This window comes from Amia ocellicauda, chromosome 7 (assembly GCF_036373705.1).
Source record: "Amia ocellicauda isolate fAmiCal2 chromosome 7, fAmiCal2.hap1, whole genome shotgun sequence".
Lineage (NCBI taxonomy): Eukaryota > Metazoa > Chordata > Actinopteri > Amiiformes > Amiidae > Amia > Amia ocellicauda.
The window spans coordinates 45721621-45743621 of record NC_089856.1 but is presented as its reverse complement, the minus strand read 5'-3'; the positions used below and the strand labels follow the sequence as shown (position 1 = coordinate 45743621).

Sequence of the window (22001 nt, the reverse complement as noted above, 5' to 3'; positions counted from 1 at the left end):
CCTTTGTGTTTGTGTTCTCAAAATGTTTTCTGTTAAGTTTGTGGACAGAGAGAGAGAGAGAGAAGAAGAGAGATTGAAGGAGGGGGATGGAGAGAGGGAGAGAGAAGAGATGAGAGGGAACTAAGGTAAAGGGAGGGAAGTATGGAAGAGAGGAGGTATACGGGGTGGGAGGTGGAGTTGGGAAGAGGATAGACTGACGAAGCAGGAGGTAAAGAAGAAAGGAAGAATTGGGAGTCAGAGAGAGAGTGGGGGGGGGGAAGGAAGGAGGTACCTCTTGCTGTTATGGTCTTCAGTTTGTTCTGTGAATAGCAGACCGAGCACAATATAAACACCTAAACACATCATTTATACATTTTCCTCAGATAAGGAATAACAGGCAAATCATCTTTTTGGGTTAAAAATCACTTCCTCAACAAACAAACACAGATGGGTTGAAAACTACACCAACTACAAGCATACTACACTGTTGTCATATATAACTGATAGGTAAAGATGGCTGTCAGTTACTCAGCCATGTGTTTACATTCATTATTCAATTGTTTTAATGTCATTCATTCGTCTTTTGTCCTGTATGTGCTCACTTGTTTCTCCTTGAGACAATAATTGAAAAGAAACAAGACACTTTAGGCCTTTCCTACATCTTGTGTACATTTGGCTGCTCCGCAAAGAACAACACACTTCAATTCATTACAGCTATGAAGTGAACTACATTTATTTTGTCCACTTACCATTTCTGTGACAGACGTTGCAAATAAAACGGCCATGCAGATCCGAAGGTAGAGAAACACAGCCATGTTTCTCTCACGCGAGATCTCACTGTGGTTAAACTGACACACTTTCTGTATAGTTGTGGTGTTAATAGCGTTGCTACTTCATGGGTTGGCTTTGCCTAAAACCCACTTCCACCCTGTGTTAGCTCTGTGATCTTCAGAGCCATTTGGTTGTGTGCTGATTTTTTTTCTGAAGAACTAAAGAAATAGCAGAATGGTATTTGCATGACAGTGAAAATGGCGGAGGGCCTTGGAAATTAATTGCAGCTTCAATTATTGTTGTTATTGGTTATTGTTATTTGGCTGTCATTTTACTGCAAAATATGAATAATCGTTATGGGTGCTACATCTAAGTGGTGGATGAATTGTGTCTCCTTTCAGTTTGTTGTCTGGTTTTATTGCATTTGACTTGACCTGCCACCCAAACCCTGAAAACCCTTGTTATATAAAGAAACACTGACCAGCACTGTAGTATCAAGTGAGGCAATCTAATATTAGCTTAAAGTGTACCTTGTGTAAAGTATATACGGATGAATTAGTCACTCGGGTGAGGGGGTGGTACTGTAGTAAATGTCGTGCCAAGGTACCAGTCATCTGTGGCCACACAAAGCCATAATGGTGGCCGCATTTGCAAAACTCGTATCACTTTTAAAAGGAGTGTTTTTAATATATTTCTTAAATCGCAGATCTCTCTTGTTCTGCTACCCTCTCACAGTTACAGGGAATTACTCATAATCTTTCATCTTATCTGCTATATCTTGCAATGTGGATTTGAGTAATTGCGCTGCCTGTCAGCACAATAGTAAAGCTGCGTCACACATTCCTTGCGAACCGTCCTCCACTGGTGTTGAACACTGGAAAGCATAACTACATTGAGAGAACCTTTTTGAGAGATGTCCAAAAAGATACAACCTTAAAAACGCACAGCCGTATCTCAAATAGGAACATGTTTACTTTTGTGTCAGATCAAAGAAAGTTAAATCTGGCAACTGTCTAAAGCACACCTGGGAGATAAATCTGAACTGTAATCAAATCTGTGACAGTTCTGGATAAGCACAAACTCTCTTTCTGGAGAAATTACAGTGGTGTCATCTGAACTAACCACACAATGCAGCTTTTTTCCTTTCCCCAGTAACAGGACTTAATAAATAATAAATCAGACACTTTATGCGATGCAAACAGATATATATATATCTGGAAACAAATAAGAGACCACCGAACACTGATTTCAGATTTTTTTTCCAGAGCTGTACATACGTGATTTATATTTCACATGTACCCCCACATGTGTGAACTGTGATTTTGTTGTACTGGTGATGTGTAATTATATTGTCATGTGTATGAAATCAAATTTCAAATCCTATGGATAATTTGTGGTCCTGAAGAATCGACTACATCACACATGCAGTTATTTTAAGTAAAAAGGGAAAAGGAATCCACTTAAAACAAGTGTGTGAATATATGCATTGTAGTTGAAAGTATTTAAAGCCTCCATTTTGAACAAGGGTATTGGGTGGTTCATTTAGACTAATGACTGAACTATACTTAGTTATCAATACTTACATACTCATTTTTAATCAACAGAGAAAACTGGATTTCATTTGAGTTAGGATGGCAGTATGGACTGTCATTACATATGGAGTGTCAGTTAACATGCAGAATTGTCAAATGTAGTATTTTGTCTACGTCTGTGTTAAAGATTCAGTAAATAACAACATGCTCTCTTTTCAGTATAGATTTATATTCTTAATAAGACACATACAAAGTAGTCTCCAAATCGAACTGACACACAGTGTAATCCTGCAGGCAGATTCGTCTCCACAGAGTCCATCCTCAGAATGGAGCCCAACGTCCCACGATAGGGTAAGCAGGTTATTGTTTTGTGTTTTGTAAGCTTATCTGATGATCAGACTGGTGTGTGGGTAGCAGGTGGAAACATGGCTTCCTAGGGGTGGCACTGCTGTAGATTTTGTTGCGGTCTTTGTCCCACAGAGGATTCTGGGATCCCATTGGCTGCTATGTGAGCTGAAGCGGCCGATCCCTCAGTGCGCAGAATAAGGCGTATCCTGACCCGACGCAAAAGTAATCATCCTTGTTTATGTTGCTGACTCGGAGACGGACCCCGGGCTGCTCCAGCGGGAGGAAGTGAAGGTGAGAGAAGAGCTGGGGGAAATCCTCCATGAGCTGGTAGTGGGTGGCCAACTCCAGCACCCGGGGAACGTGGCTCCTCTCCTCGCCACCCTCAACTCCCTGGCTGAAACTCACGGTGATGAATTTGGACAGGTCCCCTGAGCTCAGCTGGGCTCTCAGCAGCTGCTCTCCGGCCAGGGCGGCAGCAGCCATGAAAAGATGCCTTCCTCTACAGTCATCTGGAGAAGAGGAGGAGGAGGAGGAGGAGGAGGAGGAGGGCAGGTCCACCAGCCGCTTCAGGCTCTCTGAGCACAGCACCATCACAAACCGGCACCGGCCGATCTGCTCGCTCAGCCATGTCATGTGACCTTCCCTGGCCATCACCTCCTCTTCCCATAGGTCGAGGGTCACCTGCAAGGAGGAACGTAGACCTCTCACATGTTAGACACTTCTCCAGAGACCCTGAGATTGCAGCTTGCTCGAATCCCACCTTGTGTTGGTGGTCTTACTGTTAGCCAGTGGCGATGGATGGACAACTATACCAGGGCACAGAAAATCAGGTGTCCCCCTTAACACTAGGCACAGAAGTAGGATCTTCCGCATCTTGGTAATTTAAAACAGTTTAAGCATCGGACAAACTGGCCTGTGTAAAGGCTGGACCAAACTGAAACTTTACCCTACTTACGAATCCTTACCCACTTATTACTACTCACAAACAAAGATGTGATTTTAGTTTGGGTAGGTCAAAGTTTGGATTTGATCTAGGTCTTAGTGAATCAACCCAAAAGTCCTTCTTTAAAATGTTTTCCTGTGACCCAGTTGATCGATACGCAAGATTTCCCACTCTCAGAGAAACTCCCTCCCCTCCATGCCAACCTGGCAGGCGCAGTGCTGCTGCAGGTAGGATGCCAGGGCCAGCACCAGTCTGATGTGCCCGGGACCTTCGCAGCTGGAGTAGCAGAGAAATATGCTGGGCGGGGGCCTCCGGGGACAGCTCTGGGGGGGTACAGAAGGTGGGAGCATGAGGGTCCCGGCGAGGTCAGATTTGGATATTCCTAAAATCCAGGAAAGAATCCGACCATTAGTTCTTCAGAACCTTCACAGCCTACTGAGCAGGACCACGTTGAAACCTCTGTAAAACAATGTAAACATCCTATGGCACATTTATAATAATTAACATGCCTACAGGGAGTGATGGACAGTTTTATATGTCTGGTTTGAGAACATCCTGGCGCTATTTCAACAGGCTACTGCACTCACACTGCAGCAAGTAGAAACATGGTCTTGCTTTCATGCCATCCCCTGATTGACAGATGAGAAAATCTTAACATATTTCTGTTGGCAAACTGCATCTGCTATCTGTACCATCGGTTCCTGGCCCGTATTGTGTACACAGCGAGAAGCTCCGAAAACCTGTTTGGTGGCAGAGTATTATGTACATAGGTGAAGAAACAAAACCAGCTAGACAGCACCGTTTTTTCTTCTCCTGAGGCACTTGTGTAGGAAGAGTGAAAGGATCACGGCCACGGTGACCAGTATCAGAGCTGTGGCCGTCACTGCGACGTAAATGGGAGACGCCTCTGCAAACACGGGAGAAGCTGGGCAGTTACTGACCGCACATATCTGCTGTACACAGATCCCAATCATATCAGGATATGGTGTTATTTTGGAAATGTGTTCCTTTTCCACCATTTTCTCTTCTGCACATAAATGATTAATGTCTCTCTATCTATATATACATTTTGTTTGATTGCCAGTGAGCAGTCAATTCCACTGCTCCTTTTTTCCTCTTGTTATGCTGGACATATGCAGTTATTATGTCAAAAGCACTTGATTTATTATTTCTGGTATTTATCAAGCTATGATGATACATTTGGATGATTTTAATGCATGTGTCTTCCACACAGTCTATAACTTTTGTGGATTTGGCAAACTGTGCATAAGCCTGACTATTTTTAGAGCTCATGCTGGGGAATACATTTCTCTTCTTACACGCGATTATCTACGATAAGTACTTTTCTACAATAATACCACTGTAATTCATTCTTACCCATTTATATACATCTAATTGACAAATTAACTAGATCAATTATAAGCTCCAGAATAGACTCCAGGGCCAAAGGAACACAATTTGAGAGCTGGGGTTTAATTGGTTATTGCTCTATATTGCTGTAGCTTAGTGCCCATCTTTATGGATGAAATTCAGACTCACCTGTCTCTTTCAGGTAGTAAACTATCTGCTTTCGAGTGGAATCTAGAAGATCAGAGAAGATCTGATGGGAAAGCAAAGCAAAACAAAAAACAGTTATCCGGGAGTGCTGAAAAACCGTCCGTAAGCTTACTGTGCAGCTGGGTCAGGACTGTGGATTGTACATCACTGACTAAGCACAAGACCATTTTGTCAGCCTGTAATGGGTTCATGGAAAACCCCAGACTCACCATGAGTAGAATGGTAATGGTGCAGTAGGGGCTTGACTACAAAGTTACAGCTAGAAAATGGTTATTATATATGAAGACGAAAAACGCACAGCGAGATAAAGGAACATAAAGGGAGAAAACATCTTCCTCGTTCAAATAATGCTGGAAAATGAGAACAACATGTTGCCAAATCCAGGGCCCCACCTGTATGGTATAGTTAGCTCCTGGCGTGAGATCCTGCAGAGTTGTCTCCACATATCCATGTCTTGCTGACTTGTGTTGCTGCCAGGGGTACAAAGAAATAAAGAGATGGAAATGGAGATCTGGAAATACCGATCAATCAGAGAGCACTCTCGGCCGTTGCAATCCATTTGCCAGGATTTTTAACTGGCGGCAAGATCTCCCACCTTCACATGTGCACTGGATCAGAGTTATCACACAGGTTTCACATGGTTTATTTCCACAATGAAAGGATGCCTTAAAATAATGCATCAGGTATGTCACCCTTTGTCACTCTCTTCTTTCCTATTATTTTGATTTTCAGTAATTTAGCTGATGCATTTATCCAAGACTAGTCTAGTTTACCAGACTAACATACAGGTACACAACACTGCAAGGTGTTAACACACTGCAAGACATGTACAGTAGTTTCCCATAACATAAACACACTGAGCACAAACAGGATTTGCATGCAGGTGCAAACAGGTGGGCTTGCCAGAATCTGCCCCCTCACGCTCTCCCTTTTAGATTGGAATGGTTTGTATTTGTTTTGTTTGTTTGCTAGCGTACGAGAGCCGTCAATGGTGTCAGGTTGGGTGTTGTTTGGGAGTTGATCAAGAACATGATAAAGACAGAAAAAACACATGTACATATTTTTTTTACACACCGCAGCCTCTTTAGCTCGCTACACTTTCACCTATGCATTGCAAAGACGTGAAAAGCATGGGCAAACGGATGTGGTGCGTTGTTGTATTTCCGGGTGTCATCACCTGTTGCATTTGCTCAGGCAGATTGGCGCTTCATTACTGGGCAGGACACCTGGATGTCTTGACATGGCAAGGGAAAAAAGGGAACACGGAGGGGGCTGCTCTGTGTGGTTTACTTAAGGCTGAGTGAAACTGAAGAGTGTGAATAAGGACGGGGGGGGTCTCTAAACCCAAATGTTATGCAAGTAGCGATTCAGCCCTGTGTAGAGAGCTGTGGAAGGGAATGGAGCTGCACTGTCTGAAGGAAATTCGAAAACCAGCAGGGGGTAGAAGCAGCAGTCAGACCTGCGGAGACATTGGATATTGGTAGAATCAATACTTCTGCTTTGTAAGCTGTTCTTCTCATGTTGGGGTACCAAGTTTTTATTAGCTTGCTTAATTTGTGAATAATTTGAATGTGCGGTAGTCTTTACCATTAAGGCCAAAAGCTGGGTACTGTGTGTGCATCTGTTTATAGCCCTGAAACATATCTATGAAGAAAAGCTGAAAGATTGATGGTGTGTCCAAATACCTACCAGTGTCACATAGCTCCAATTCGCTGTGTGCTGCCTGGCATAGAACACAGAGTAGGAGGGGATGCTGTAGCTGTTGGGGGCCGTGTTAAAGCTGATACGGACTGAGGTGCCAACACCTGAGATGGTGATGTTGGACGGAACCCATTCTACAATGGGAAAACAAAACAGTGTGAAACAGAACTGAGCTCAGACCCCACACAGTCGCTGCTGAGCCACACATGGACTTTCTAGAGAAGTCAAATCTTTCATGTGTTGTGGAATGACATGCCTGGTTTGGAAAGAAGTCCATGTCAAAAGCTAGCGTTCCTTTAATCCTCTCGACTAGCAGCCAAGATCTGTATAGTTTCAGGCTGCTGCAAATGTCTTCACACAACCTGACTATTTTAGCTTTCAGTTCCTTTAATTGGCATGAGGCAGGTTATTGCTTCAAGAATATTAGGAGGCATAAAGCCTGAACTGACAGATGCAAATTAGCATAACAAGCAAAGTCCTGCTTAAGCGAATTTGCACTTTCTTTTCATTTTTGTTTTCATTTTCTCCAATGAAGGCTTGTTCAAACTGTTATTGTAAACTGGGGTATAATAGTTATTTCTATTTGTAGATGTCTCTGAAGGCAGGCAGGTTTGAGTCAATCTGATATTTCAATTCTTATCTCGGTAATCATCAGAATAATGAATATGACCAAACTCCGCAACTGACTATCAATTTAAAAGGAACGTTATTCCACTATTGTGCAATTTAAACACATCCAGACTTACTTTTGATGCAGGACTCCTTAGCGTATCCTTCAAAATTCATGCAATCTGCAATGGAAATGAAACAGCAAAGGAATCACAAACCGCAGCTGTCTGTGCATTTTCTGTTTGCTGTACTGTTGGAAAGCATGATCTTCTAAATCAATGGAGAAAGTAGAAAATGTACATCAAGCATTTCAAGATACAGATCTTTTGCCACAGACAAGAGAAAGAAGGCCTCTGATTATGCCACACTGTGCTGACTTTCAGGTTTGGTATGGACACAAGCAGTCACACAGGCTTACACTGCGGTATGGAAAGTGTAGAGATGGCACTTACTTGTGCAGTAGACCTCACTGTGCGTATCACCACAAGCTGAAAGTTCAGAATTCATGTCAGTTAATTAAGCTTGTACACAAAATAAAATAAAGCCCTTTAGACAAGCCTCATGTTTTTCTTTCTTTTGTTACTTATTACCACACTGTCATACTGTCATACTCTAATCTCTGTTACTCGTCAGGTCCAAAGAACACAACTCAGTGGCCCACTCTCACCCCGGGACCTGTGTGTAGTTGTAGCTCTGCGGAACTCGTCAGTCTTGATGTGGAGGAAGGGGTAGGCGTAAACCTGGATGAAGTACAAGGTGCTGAAACTGACACAGAATGAAGCTCGAAACTCCTACAAAGAGAAAAACAATAATTTGGGGCTTTAGACCAGTTAGATGTCAGACATGTCTTTGTGGGATCTGATCCAGCACCAGGGAGCTTCTCATTTTCTTTCCACTTGAGTTCTTCACTATAAATGAAAGCTTTAATCAATTGATCACATTTTAGTTGATATAGCACCCATCTCACAAAATGCTGCAGCGAGCTGTACAAGATCAACATATCTATGAAGTCAATGAATACATGAAGTACAATAGATAAATAAACTCTAAGGCAAGGATGAGAGAAAAACAAAACACCTCCTTCCTTCCCCTTCCCTTCTGAAGGGAGACATTCATTTGGGCGACTTACAATGTCAGCGTCAGAGGCATCCAGCTGCCTGGTTCTGTTGATGGCCAGTCTCTTACATTTAACTTCACTCCCGTCTTCAGAGTGCAGACGCACATGGAAGCCCCGGAGGAATGCCATGCCTGGAGGGTGAGTTGGAGGGGAAAGCACAAAGAGAAAGAATTGCTGAGGCTGAAGTCTCTCTACTAGACAGAGAAGGGGGTTCTGCCACTGGGGACCCTGATAACTACAAGACCTACAACCTGGAATTTGCAGGTGAACTCTATGGATGTTCAAGTAGCCAGGAGTATATGCTCAAAGATCCAGTAAATGAGGAACAAATCCGTACAAGAGATATATGCTCTCTGGTCCCAGTCTTGGTGACCGGAATTAATTCACTGCAAGTTTACAATTGAAGATTTAGGCCGACAGAAAGAGCAGAGAATTCAGCAGTTCTAACATTGAGTGTGAGACCCTGTGTATCCACCCTGTACTGGATCAAACACTTATAGAAGATGGGAGGATGGATGGATGGCTGAATGAATCAAAGGGAGCTGCCTCTCTGAAATTATTGTACCTGTGGCACCTTTCCCAGCACCAGGAAGTTCAAGAGACAGTGTTTTTCAGTCTCACAGGAGTTTATTTTTTTTTTGCCACCTGAGGGCCAGGCTTGTTTCCTCACCTGTCACATGTTGCTGTATTTACAGAGTTGCGGTTCATGGCGTCTTAGAGCAGTATGTTGCGCCATGACTTTGTGCTATTTGTTGTTGTGAGGCACAGCTGTGGTCTGGCCTCAACATTGTACACACTTCCAGTTGGGCAACAGTCGAGCAGCAACAGTTTAGGTGATGTTAGCTTGCTTGCTTTTCCTTTGATGTGTCCTTGGTTCATTGTGTTCTATTTGTATGATTTAACTTTGTTTTGGACGGTGAAATACCATGGTCACACAAGACTGAAGACACCCATGAACCCAAACAGGAGCCCACAAGGATAAGAGTTCTTTCGCTCTGGTTTCAACATGTTTTGGCACAGCTACACAAGCATGAAGTATTTTTGATTATTTTCAAAATAAATCAGACCCATTGAGTATTTTGCAACCCAATGTACCATTCTGAAATGTATCATTGCTCTTTTTGGAAACAGTGGAACAAAATCTCATGTTTCAACCTTATGTGAAACTGAGATGATTGCTAATTCTGAACGTGGACTGCAGCATACTTACGCAATAAACCGAAAAATAATAATATTTGCCATTAACTAAATACAGTGTCTGTGTAAACACATCACCGAATATCCATAATAATAATCACAGCATGTGCCAACGGATACTAGACAGCTCCTTGTTTCTTTTCAACAAGCCCCCTCTTCAAAAACCCATTATGCAATCATAGTGAAAAGTAGTTCTTCAAAAGCAATTATGAAACAGACAAGTCAGACCACACATTTAAAAAAACTAAAACCAAAACAAGATATGCATTGTTTGCGAGATGGGTGATAAATAGTGTTTGTTGTTGTTATTCACTTATAATTATAATTCACTTATATATTAGACCTGTTGGAGAGTATTTCTGATAGTTGGTTTTGTCCTGTGCTGATGTACAGAGGAGCCTCAGGAAGTGCAGGAGAAATCACACCAAAGCACTGGCACAAATACAAGCTTCAAACAGCAGTTTGAAGATGCATAAACACTGGCATCACCTGAAATGGCGCCTAAACCAAACTGATAGAGTTAATGTGCTTCCACCCTCAACCCACGCCTCTTCCAGATCTCAGAATTGAGGCCGGTGACTGTATACCCCTACTCACCATACCGGCTGGGTGTCCATGCCAGGACCACAGCCTCGGAGCCCGGGCAGCGGCCATCGGTCACACTCGTCACCTGGAGGCTCTCAGGCTGACCAATAGCCACCTCACACTCCTCAGTAGTCCCGCCTTCTGCTCTGCAGGGGGATAGAGTATCACAGCCTAGGGAATAGAGGTGACGGGTCAATGGAGCAGAAACACAGTCCGTCCAGTTCCACAGGTCTCCATCACATGCATACAACTTTAGAAAGTTGATTGAATGATATGGATCATGAGTTCATTAACCTATCAGGATCTTAGATGGAAGGAGAGCCAGCAGTGGTCTGACTCTGGAGACCAATGACTGAAGACGATTCCACGCAAGTCTGGTCCGGCTGAGTGTGTGGGGAACACAGTGCTGATCATTAAAGGCGAGGGACAGGAATTGATTTGGGAACAGTGGGAAACACAGCTGAAACACAGCCCACATGGCCTCAAGAGCCAATACTGACTTTGTTCGGTTAATTGAACCTCTGGTATATAGACTCGGATGCTTTGAAACTCACTCTGGAAGGAGTACTGGATGTCTCCCGCGGTCCTTCTACATCTGCTGCCCTTGTTCTGTGCAGAGACTGGGCTGATGTCCAGCTGTGAGAGAAGCAAAACGATAAAGAATTCAATTAGGGGGGTTTACAGTAATTGGTCGCAGTTAACATCTATCCCAGAGTCGGTTGATTCTAATGTATCGTGGCTTTCCAAGAAGAAGGAGAAGAAACAAGACAAAACCTTTCCAGATTCGGTTGCCAGCTTTTATCTCAACTTCGGCAAGATTCCAGCAAGAAAGAAAACATGAAATGATGGGAGTATTTCAATTATTAACATACACATACAGCTGATTTGTATACAGGGATCATGTTCTTTTTGAGTAATTAAGTCACAATTGGCTACCTGTTTGGATTAAAAACGAGAAGATTTCTATTTTCTGAGTATTACTAATATATTGATTAATTATACCCTGGAATCTATACAACTGCATTAACAATCCCGTGATTTGTGCGTCTAATAGGCGGTGTGCTGACATTTCAAATCCGGCTTTTCACTCAGCGTATGTTTTTTTTTTTTTTTTAATAATTATTCCTTTTCCATTTAAACCTGATGCAACATTTCTAGGAAACCCTAACCTGAAGCAGCTGATTCTGCGCGTTGCTGCTCCTTGTTCCGACCTTGGCGCGTCTCTCCTGCCCAAAGGCAGAGCCATTCATCCGTCAGAAACTGATCCGTATTTGAAAATATTGATTATTAGTGCACAATCATTTGCACCCAAACAAAAGGTGAATCATAATCATCATCCTAATAATAATAATAATAATAATCATAATAATCACAATCATTATTATTATTAATAATAATAATTAACCAATTCCGTTGGTCGCAAAAGCTAGATTTATTCAAACAAATAATTTAATTGTAAGTTTTAAAGGTGTCTAAAGTGGACAGCCTACATTAAACCCATTACATACCCTTTGAAAGCAGTGATCAGAATTAGTATTGCATCATTATTATTTACTTATTATTATAATTACTTGGTGCACAGAAACGATATTTGGTTATATTTTATGTATACACACCTGTTCGCTCAATACAGATCTGGAATAAATTAAGAGACCACTGCAAAGTTTTCTTAAATCAGCATCTCTACATGTATGGCAGCCATTCCTTTACATTCATATTTTCATTTGGAATTTGGGAGAAATGTTGTCAGTAGTTTATAGAATAAAACTAAAATCAGATAATGGCTCTGCACAGAGCACCATGCAGCACACAGCAGATGTTGGCAGATATTGTTTACCTCGCTGTCTTAAAAGTAATCTTAAATGTACACAAAAGTGATCCCAGCTCCACTTGTTTGCACAGAAGATCCAAGAAGAAGAGCAGGGCAAAATGATGCACTGAACTCGAAAATGTTGCTTTGAATCACGTTGCATAACTGACCCTCTTTTAACTGCACTCTGTCTCACTGGTTACCTTTGCCCGACCGCTGCTCAACTCGCAGATCAAACTCCCCAGAAGGAAGGAAAGGACCCAGTTGCTCATGTTGTCCGGCCCCAGGGTGCTACCTCCAGCGCCCGAGCAGCGCCCGAGTCCGGAGCGGCTCCGCCGGCAGCTCCTCTAGGTGCAGCGGAGAGGAGGGGTTTGCTTTGGGGCGGTGGATCCAGCCAATTACCAGCCAGACACTTGTATATGTACATTCTTTGTGGGAAAGACGAACCAGAGGAGGGTGACACTTTAAAAGAAGGTGGGCTGGTTCTTCATGGATTAATATACGAATACCACAGGATTAAAACATCAATACCTCATTAACATCATCTGAGTCCTGATGCTGAGCACATGAACCCTAACTATAACCCTGCTATAAGAACTCAGATGAAGTGCATGACGTGTTCATAATTATATCAATGAATGAGGAGTCATGTTTTTCATGTTCCCAAAGTGAATTTAATAACAGAAAAACTGAGCTTTGTGAGATGAAAGCTGACACGTTTGCAGTTTTTTTTTTCTCATGACCACTTCGACAAATAAATAAATACAATATTTTTTCCTGACTTTGGTTCCTTTCCAATGCAGTGTGAAGACAGGATCTCTCTTTTCTAAATAACAGAAAAAATTATATACAGCTCTGTGAAAAAATGAGACCACTGCAAAATGATCAGTTTCTCTGGTTTTCCGATAAATATTTATTTTTCAAAAACAGAGATTTAACATTTAAAGTATGTATTTAAAAAAATGAAATATTTATGAATGTTGGAAAAAAAAACAAATAAAAACAAGATTTAAGTTAAATCTGAAAAAAAAATACTGAAAATAAAGTGTGTGAAAATAAAGTGTGCTGTTTTACATTTGGCGCCCACACCACCTTATTTTAAAGTGTGAGTTTTAGGTACAACTGTTGTTGTTTTTTGGGCGAGTGCAAATTCAAACCAATTTAAATGAACATGTAAACATGTACAACCTTTTGAATATGATTCAGGCTTCATTCCCTTTTTTGTTCTCACTCATTATACTGATACATTCTGAAAAATAACCACTTGCCATTTCTAAACAGATGCCCTCAAAGCGACTCAGTTTGATCACATAGTCCTGATTGCGGCCATTTAAACAGAGTACGATACCACACATAGTGCGTGACTCATACATGTAGTTCGGGGTTAGTGTTCACTCGGGAGACATGCTTTAATAGTTACATCAGGGCTTCAAACAATGGCGGCAACTGAGTGTGTGTCGCAGAAGAAGCCGGGCTGCTACAATTAATGCGTTTAAAATAGTCAATATATCTAAACTAAGAGCAATAGTGGAGAGCAAAAATGAGCAGGTAAATGCGAGTCATGCATTGAAATGTGTCCAGAAGGGCAGTGCTGCGGAGTTGCAGGTGCGGTACTTCTGTATACAGCGCTGGGGGGCGCTATCTATTCCATTGGAAGAGCACAATTGCAGGTGATTTCAGGGAGTGACTTCAGCCAATGAACTGCGCACCGTGTTTCTGATTGCGCCGTCACAACATTTTAAAAATACATGCATAAATACATACATACATATACATACATGCATGCATCCATACATACATAACAAACGTATGAACACTTCGTAAAAATTGAATCGTTTAACTGAGCATTTCTTAAAAACCCTAGAAGAAAACAATCACATTGGTGTTTACGAGTTTAAGGACGGGAAGTTATAAAACATGCAATGGGTTAAAATGCTGAACACCATGTTGCAATTTGTTGTTTTTGTTTGTTTTGTTCAGTCACAAAGAAATAAAAATGTATACACCTCTGAGATATGACCATAACTATGGGACACAATGCAAAAGTCAAACTACTGAGTAACCTAACAGAGCGGTGCAGCAGGATCCCACACCCGGATCCTCCACTAGGGGGCGTGGGAGGATAATGACTGGAGCTCCTTGAAATTGGTTTTTAAATGTTTGTTTTTGTTTTAATTATTGAAATTCAATTTGCATGTACCTTTTGTATAGTATTTATGTCTTTATGTTGAACGGTTTAGTTCAGATTTATAAACGATGTTTGGACTGAACAAGAAATACTTTTTAAAGGCATAGATTGAGTTGCATTAATTGCGGGTGTTTTAGAGTAATATGTTGGTGAAACATTGTAATGAGGTTAAATTGACCTGAAGGTTCATAGAGGGATGAGTTCAAGGTTAGGCTGAGGGTTGGGAAGGAATTCCCAGTACATTGCTGTTAAGGGTGAAGTGTGTGCTTCCGGTTCTGGTGTTGCCCTGGGCTAAGGTTTAGGTTAATGGTTTATTGGCATGGCTCTCAAACTCTCTTTCCAGCCGTTGCCAACAAAGAAAGTAGAAGAGCAACAACGCATGGACCCCTCCCACAGCCCATGGCCCTCCTCCTGCACAACAAAGCTCCTTGCTGCACCAGGTCAAAACAAGCCTGATTAAGACACCCACACACATTATTTTTCATGTTGTGTTGTGTTTGGGTCTCTCTCAGGCATCGCTGATTCCCCGCAGACAGACGCTGAACTGTCACACTGTTGGGGTGGCTGGCTGTGAGGAGCTGTCCAGGGTGCTGATATGAAACTGCTGCCCAGCTGTCACTGTGTACAACAGCAGTTCTGTGGAAATGTGTTGATAATGAACGCGGTGCCTTCCATTCATAACAATAGCCTGGAGACTCACCCACATCAACAGCAAGCAATGCTAAATTAAACATACCGTAAACATCAGATTGTCATCACTTTCGATGGATAGCTCGAAAACCATCTACAAGTTTACCTTGGCAAGTTGACATCTAAATTGACTTTACAACTACAGTTTGGTGGGGAGGACAAGACCCAGTTCCACTGTGTCTGTAGTGTGGTATCCCTCAACTGTCTCTGCCCTTCCAAGTCTCTACGTCCCCCTGTAGCACTTGCTCATTGGTTCAATCCACCGGGGTCAGCCAGGCTGTTGTTCCCTCAGCCAAGTGGGTTATGTGTAAATAAACATCAATTACATTTAGCTACTATTGCCTTGCTCTTACTCCCAGAGGTGTTTTCCAGACACCTGTTATTACAGTCCTAAACTGCCACTAACACTAACAGCTGCAGTTTAAAAAATCAAAGTCTATTTATGCACTTATATTGACACTTAGCCTTGACCTATTTAAAGACTATTTTAAATTCCTTTTTAAATGACTGGTGTATAATAAAATGTTATATATTTTTAACAATTTTAGAAGCAGGAATACCAGAGCGCAGATGGTGATGAACAATATCCAACTTCAACTGATATGAATCAAAAACACGAAGAGATGACAGAACGGACGGCAGCTGATTGACAAATCTGCCCCAGTGAAGCCGTGAGAAGTGTGCAGTTTAACCTCCTGTGGCGAAGCACAGTTCCCTCAAAAAAAAAAAAAAAAAAAATCCAGTCTGGGTCCTCACTCCTCCCCAGCGTTACACTACAGTTCTCAGTGAATTCCCATGCAGTTTGTGAGTCTGTATGACGGACTAACAGGAAAGGAATTGATTAGTGGTTGTGGAAACTATGTAAGAGACAAGGGGTTACAAATAGGGGAAGGGGGCAGTCACGTGCTCCAGGGCTCTTGACTCCTCTCATCACACTTCTTTCCCCTGGGTGATTTTCCAGCATCTGACTGCCGGGACACAGCATGCCCCTCCCCTTGGAGTGTCCCTCCCCCTCAATCCCCACCAAAACCGCCCACTTACTCTTCCTGCTGCTCAGTGTCAGTCAGAAACAACCTCAGTTTCTCCCAGCCTGAGAGTGAAGAACGCAGGGGTTGCATGAGCCCACGTGCTGCAATCGGACTGTCCCGAGGCTGTGGACTGCGTCGCTGCCTGCTGGCTTCACCTGCATCTCTCTCTTCCCCGTGCATGTTATCCTTCTCCGGAAGATGCGGTGTCTCCTCTCCCTTCTCTCACACTGACAGCGACCGTCTCCGAGAAGCACTGTGTGTGGATGTGACGGCTATGGCCCCGCTGCGGCTCCTTCCCTGGCTCCAACTGTTCCTTTTCGCTGGACTGTCTAAGGAGGATGGGCAACTCGTCATCTCCGCTCAGGACTGCACCCTGGACTGCGTCATCAAGGTGAGGCAGGTTTCTCAAGACACAGCACACAACAGCCATCCTGGCGCAGTCCTGACTCTGATGGTCTGCCTTCTGTAAAGGTGCTGGGAAGACAGGCAGAGAGACACAGAGACAGGGACACTGGAGCAGAGAGACACAGAGACAGGGAAACGTGGAGACATAAACTGAGAGACATAGAGATGGGGGATAGGCAGGCAGGCATGGGGACATGGACACCGGAGCAGAGAGACACAGAGACAGGGAGACAGAAACCAAGAGATGGAGAGATATGGAGACCGAAGCAGAGAGACACAGAGAGGGGGGATAGGCAGGTAGGCAGGTGGACATGGACACCGGAGCAGAGAGACAGAGACAGGGAGACAGGGACACAGAAGCAGAGAGATGGAGTGACATGGAGACAGAAGCAGAGAGACACAGAGACAGAGGACAGGCAGGCAGGAGGACAGGGGGATATAGATACCGGAGCAGTGTTGTACGCAAGAAGAACAAAATGAATGAAAAACAGACACACACACACACTGAAAAACTGGCCCATTTCAGATACGGTTTCCATTTCAGATTTGAACTCTACAATCCTCGACCCTGACCTCATCGTTAATAAACAGCAGACCGAGCGTGGTTCAGAACCGACAGGCTTACTTGAAATTGCTCAGACAGGATCATAAAAGGAAAAGGAACACTGATTAAGAAACATGTTTACATCCACCCATTAGACAAGTGGATAATCCCACTGTCTCAAAAAGCAGCTGTGAGCCACGAATACGAGCAATATAATGGCATAGATGGTGGAAATCAGACCTGTTTTTCCGGGGAGCAATCACAATGAACCTCAGCTGCAGCCCAGATCTTATTCATTTTAAGAGCGCTGGGTTGACACATAAACAAACGTGTATGTTATCCCTGTTTATCCTCTGGATTTGTTTATTGACACCTTTATTGGCACTTTATTGTATTCATATTGGTTCCATTTTATGCGCATTAATGTTGTAAGTCACCTATGACAATGACATCTCTCAAATAATACACCTGAAGTACTTGAAGTAATTTGTTTGGAGTCCCTATTCACCACGTTTAGACCTTTTGGCAGTGTATTGCTTCTGTTTCTCTTTAACATTAGAAACTCAAGAAAACGAAAGCAGATGGTGTACCATCAACCCCACCCCCAACAATAAATAGAATAATAATAAACATCTTTCATTATCCACAGCTGTATGGTCACATGTTAGTGAATTAATGTGTGAATACCCTAAGATCAGTGCCTAAGTATATCATTTCCTCTGAGCTCTGATCACTCGTGTGCACCCTGACCCCGAGCCTAGTCTGCAATCCGATCCCTAACGCTAACCTTAATTTTAATACTGGTGATCATCATTTATACAAACAATAGGGCAGTGTACACACAGACACGCACACATGGAACTGCAAACACGCACACAGACACACATGTGCACACAGTCACACACTCAAAACCTCATAGCTAGTCTTCAAGCAACCGTCTCACACACATATACGCCCAAAATACGAAATGCATCAAAAATCAGTTCCCACCCATTACCAAACTGCCAACTGCGGGACTGTGGGGCATCCAGCCCTTTTATCTGTGTTTGTGCTGAAATCAAGCCAGTTATTCTGGCTCAGAAGGCTGCCAAGCTGTCATCATATTGATCACTGCACGCCCTGCAACATTGCCACATTGTCTTAGCGAGTGAAGTGGATTTCTACTCCTGGACCAAATGTTTTTGTGTGATCTTATGCAGAGCTTTAACTGACACACTAAACTACTCTATGCAGTTCATTAAGGGTGACAACACATGCACACAAATGGCACAAACATGTCGGAAGCAATTTTCTTTAATTGTCTGCTTAAAACTGAACGTTTTTTATTAGACTGTTTAACTTGTTCCCTATTGCCTTTATTGTGTAACTTCATATAGGCATAGATCCTATGGCCATGCCATATGTTGGTCTGTGCCATGTCTGTATTGTTATTATTACAATATTTTAATATTTTAATTTGAGCAAAAAAAACAACTAAAATATGATTTCAAAACTTGCATTTCTTCTGTTAATTTATTATAAACATTTGTTTGCAGTTTATCAAGGGTCAGAATAACTGTGGGGGCCATTGCATTGCATGTTTACACATCCCTGCCCAGTGAATTGAAGGCATGTTTTTATTTTCTCAATTGTGGAAGATGTGGGCTATTTTAAAACTTGTGCGGAAACTACACTGCACTGTGGCGTGGGAGACAGGGGTTCAAGTCAATATATAAATGAAGTAAATATGAGCTGAACGTCTGAGTGGTAATTGTTTTCCCTCGTCTCTCTTGGCAGGGGGATCCCAAATGCGAATTCTGTCGGATCAGTCAAGAGGATATTGAGTTAACCCTGGGGATCAAGACCGACAAAATATTTGGCAGTGAGTCAAGATGCTTTCTTTTTTTTGTTTTAACTAACTTACAAACTAACTGGCTAGCTAACACACAGACAGTGGTTCAAGGTTGTCATTTGGGTGTATTTTGTTTCTGATAAATGTGATATGAGAAACACATTGCAAAACTTTTAAACCCTGACCTCAAGGTGTCTTTCAAATGGTTCTCTGATGTGCTGAAGTAAGGTTCTCTTATTATTGCCAGTGGCGTTGTTGGCACATTTTACAGGTCCATCTGTGGAAGGCCAATCCTGTTATTCTACATGTGTTAATGGATCACATCTGTCAGCCAACCAGCGTGTCATTTAATGAATCACCTCATTACTTGCCATGCTCTGAGTTTGCTTCAGAACTGAAAAGCAAACTCAACTGACACAAATCTTGGGGAAGGCTAGAATGAGTCGTCTGTTCTCAGAGTCCGGCTATTCTGTGAATGCAACCCACATTAAATTAGTCAAAATCCCTAGAGGCAGTAACAATGTTGGTATTGTTTTTTCCCTGTCACTCTTCTAAGTAAGCTACCATTGTAGTGTGTGTGGTCAGCCACCGAATCAGGTTCCAGTTGCCATTTGGGAGGCTCACTTCCCAGAACATGATCTGCGCATGCCTTGCTGGCAGAGTGACAAACTGATGCCATGCGGCGCTTGAACGCTCTACACAATTCAGAGAGGGCTGATGTCACCCTAAACTAGCTACGTACCCTTTGAACCCAGTCACACATCCGTTTGATGTTAAATAGCCTGTCAGAAAACTGGCTCTGCTTAAATACCCTTATCCATCATTTCCACACTGCTTTGAGTTTGCCCCAATGGCACAATGGGGTGCTGTAATACATTTGCACACAGCTGCAGTCTGGTGAAAGGCAGACCAAATGTTTCTTATTCCCTGTCTTCTGCTCTCTCCAGGTTGTGTCCCCTGGCCCTGTCATTTTCTAATGGGCCTGGACTCCCCCTCACTGTGTCAGCACTTCGTGGGCGCCCCCCGTGACGTCACCGTGGAGTTTGTCTACAGCCAAGACCCGGGATACGACACGGTTGTTGTGTCCTGGAGGCCCAGTCAATATGGTAACTACACAAGGGGGTTGACGTTCAATGCCTAGCTGCATTCCAAACATTACATATAAAATATAGCAGCTTTTCTGCATCTTCATGAGTTGTTATATTGTATAAGTAGGATACACACACTCTTCCAGATCGAGTCTATCATCTAAGCAACTTTGAAAACTCATCGAATGATGCCAGATGTCAGACTGATGCATGTATAAGCCTGTTATCAGGCGATCAGTAGGGAGCAGTCAGCATGCTCTTGTGTGTGTCTATACAGGAATCTCGTTCCTCAGAGGGTTCCAGGTGTCCGTCCAGGCGCTGGGGGGCATGCTGGTGGGATGCCAGCTGCTTTTATTCCAACGCAACCTCTCCCTGGAAGCTGTTGATGCAGAGAAGGTACGATGGTTCTGTGAAACACACTATAATAATCTCCTGCGCCTCAATGTTATCATTCTCTTTTTCTTGTGCTTTCAAAGCACCTCAAAGCAAACTACTGATGCACTCCTGGTCACAGTGCCTGTACTGACTCCTCTGCATGTAGTATTGCATAATAAAGTTGTAAAGGCATATATTACTGTTTTATTTAGTTTTGCTTAATTTCCAACGTGGTATTTTTAGGATTTGAAAACAGGTTTCCAGGAACTGAACCACTATTTATATCATTGCACCTCTGGGAAATAAAGTCTCGACTTTAAGCTCTCCAGGAACCAATTAGGTCATAAGCATGTGGGTGCCTGTAATAACAACAACAGAATGAGGTCATAAACGCAGGGCTGCCTGTAATAACAACAACAAAATTAGGTCAAAAGTGCAATTGTAACCACTCAGCTCTTCCTTCTCCACCACTCTACAGGTGTACCAGTCCGACCCATTTCCAGCCCTGGCCCTGGGCTCCCAGTATGTGGCGACAGTGATGGCTTTACCAGTACCAGAGCAATGGGAAAAATACCAGCAAGAGGAAAAGTACCAGCAAAGCAAACAGTTCAGCACCCAGAGTGAGAGGCTGCTAATATGCAAAGTATCATGTATTAAAAACAATACGTGTGTGTATTTTGAATAGAAATCAACCAGCAGTTCCAGTAAAGCTTTCCTGGTGATCAGACTTGTTTGACTAGTTTATATATATATGCCTCCGGCTCATACTGACATTATACTGCAGAGAACGGACTACAACCCCAATTCCGAAAAAGTTGGGACAGTACGGAAAATGCAATAAAACAAACAAAAAGAGTCATTTGAAAATTCAATTCACCCTGTACTATATTGAAAACACATTATTAATACATTATTTGATGTTTTACTTTGTGAATATATTTATTTTGAAAATATAGACTCATTTAAAATCTGATGACTGCAACACACTCCAAAAAAGGTGGACAGTCGACTGTTTACCACTGTGTAACATCACCTTTTCTTTTAATAACACTTATTAAGCACTTTGCACTGAAGACACCAGTTGGTTAAGTTTAGCAAGCGGAATTTTCCCCCATTCATCCATTATGCATTTCTTCAGCTGCACAGCAGTATGGGGCCTTCGTTGCCTTATTTTGCGCTGCATAATGCACCACACATTCTCAATGGGAGACAGGTCAGGACTGCAGGCAGGCCATGCCGGCACCCGCGCTCTCTGCTTATGCAACCATGCGCTTGTAATCCGGGCAGAATGTGGTTTGGCGTTGCCCTGCTGGAAAATCCAGGTATGTCCCTGGAAAAGACGACGTCTGGATGGCAGCATATATTGCTCCAAAATTTGTACATATCTTTCTGCATTAATGGTGCCCTCACAGATGTGCAAGTTACCCCTGCCATGGGCACTGATAAACCCCCATACCATGACAGACGCTGGCTTTTGGACCTGACGCTGATAACAGCTTGGATGGTCCTTTTCCTCTTTGGCCCGGAGTGTTTTGGCCAAAAACTATTTGAAATGTTGACTCGTCGGACCACAAAACACAATTCCACTGTGCTACTGTCCATCTCAGACGAGACCGAGCCCAGAGAACATGGCGGCGCTTCTGGACAGTGTTGATGTATGGCTTCTGCTTTGCATATTAAAGCCTTCACTTGCATCTGTGGAT

The 22001-nt window shown here is 42.8% G+C and overlaps 2 protein-coding genes across 3 annotated transcripts in view; one reads left to right on the top strand and one right to left on the bottom strand.

Moving 5' to 3' along the window:
* Positions 1–1881: 1881 nt before the first annotated feature.
* On the bottom strand, positions 1882–12478 carry LOC136753627 (interleukin-17 receptor D). Of its 2 annotated transcripts, XM_066709898.1 has the most exons (13): positions 12353–12478; positions 10894–10975; positions 10352–10510; positions 8570–8688; positions 8108–8231; positions 7893–7928; positions 7578–7622; positions 6820–6965; positions 5523–5600; positions 5113–5173; positions 4373–4480; positions 3777–3955; positions 1882–3311 (listed from the first exon to the last, which is right to left on the bottom strand). In XM_066709898.1, the coding sequence occupies exons 1-13, from the start codon at positions 12419–12421 to the stop codon at positions 2787–2789; spliced, it is 1731 nt and encodes a 576-aa protein (XP_066565995.1). In that variant the 5' UTR covers positions 12422–12478; the 3' UTR covers positions 1882–2786. The 2 variants fall into 2 exon arrangements, with proteins under 2 accessions (XP_066565995.1, XP_066565996.1); XM_066709899.1 differs by lacking the exon at positions 4373–4480.
* Positions 12479–16088: 3610 nt separating this feature from the next.
* The window catches only part of LOC136753974 (interleukin-17 receptor D), a 13401-nt gene continuing 7488 nt past the window's right edge, over positions 16089–22001 (top strand). The window contains exons 1-5 of the mRNA XM_066710352.1: positions 16089–16446; positions 18781–18865; positions 19783–19941; positions 20201–20319; positions 20777–20918. Coding sequence (XP_066566449.1) covers positions 16144–16446; positions 18781–18865; positions 19783–19941; positions 20201–20319; positions 20777–20918 — 808 coding nt within the window. The 5' untranslated portion in view covers positions 16089–16143. The remainder of the gene's footprint in view (positions 16447–18780; positions 18866–19782; positions 19942–20200; positions 20320–20776; positions 20919–22001) is intronic.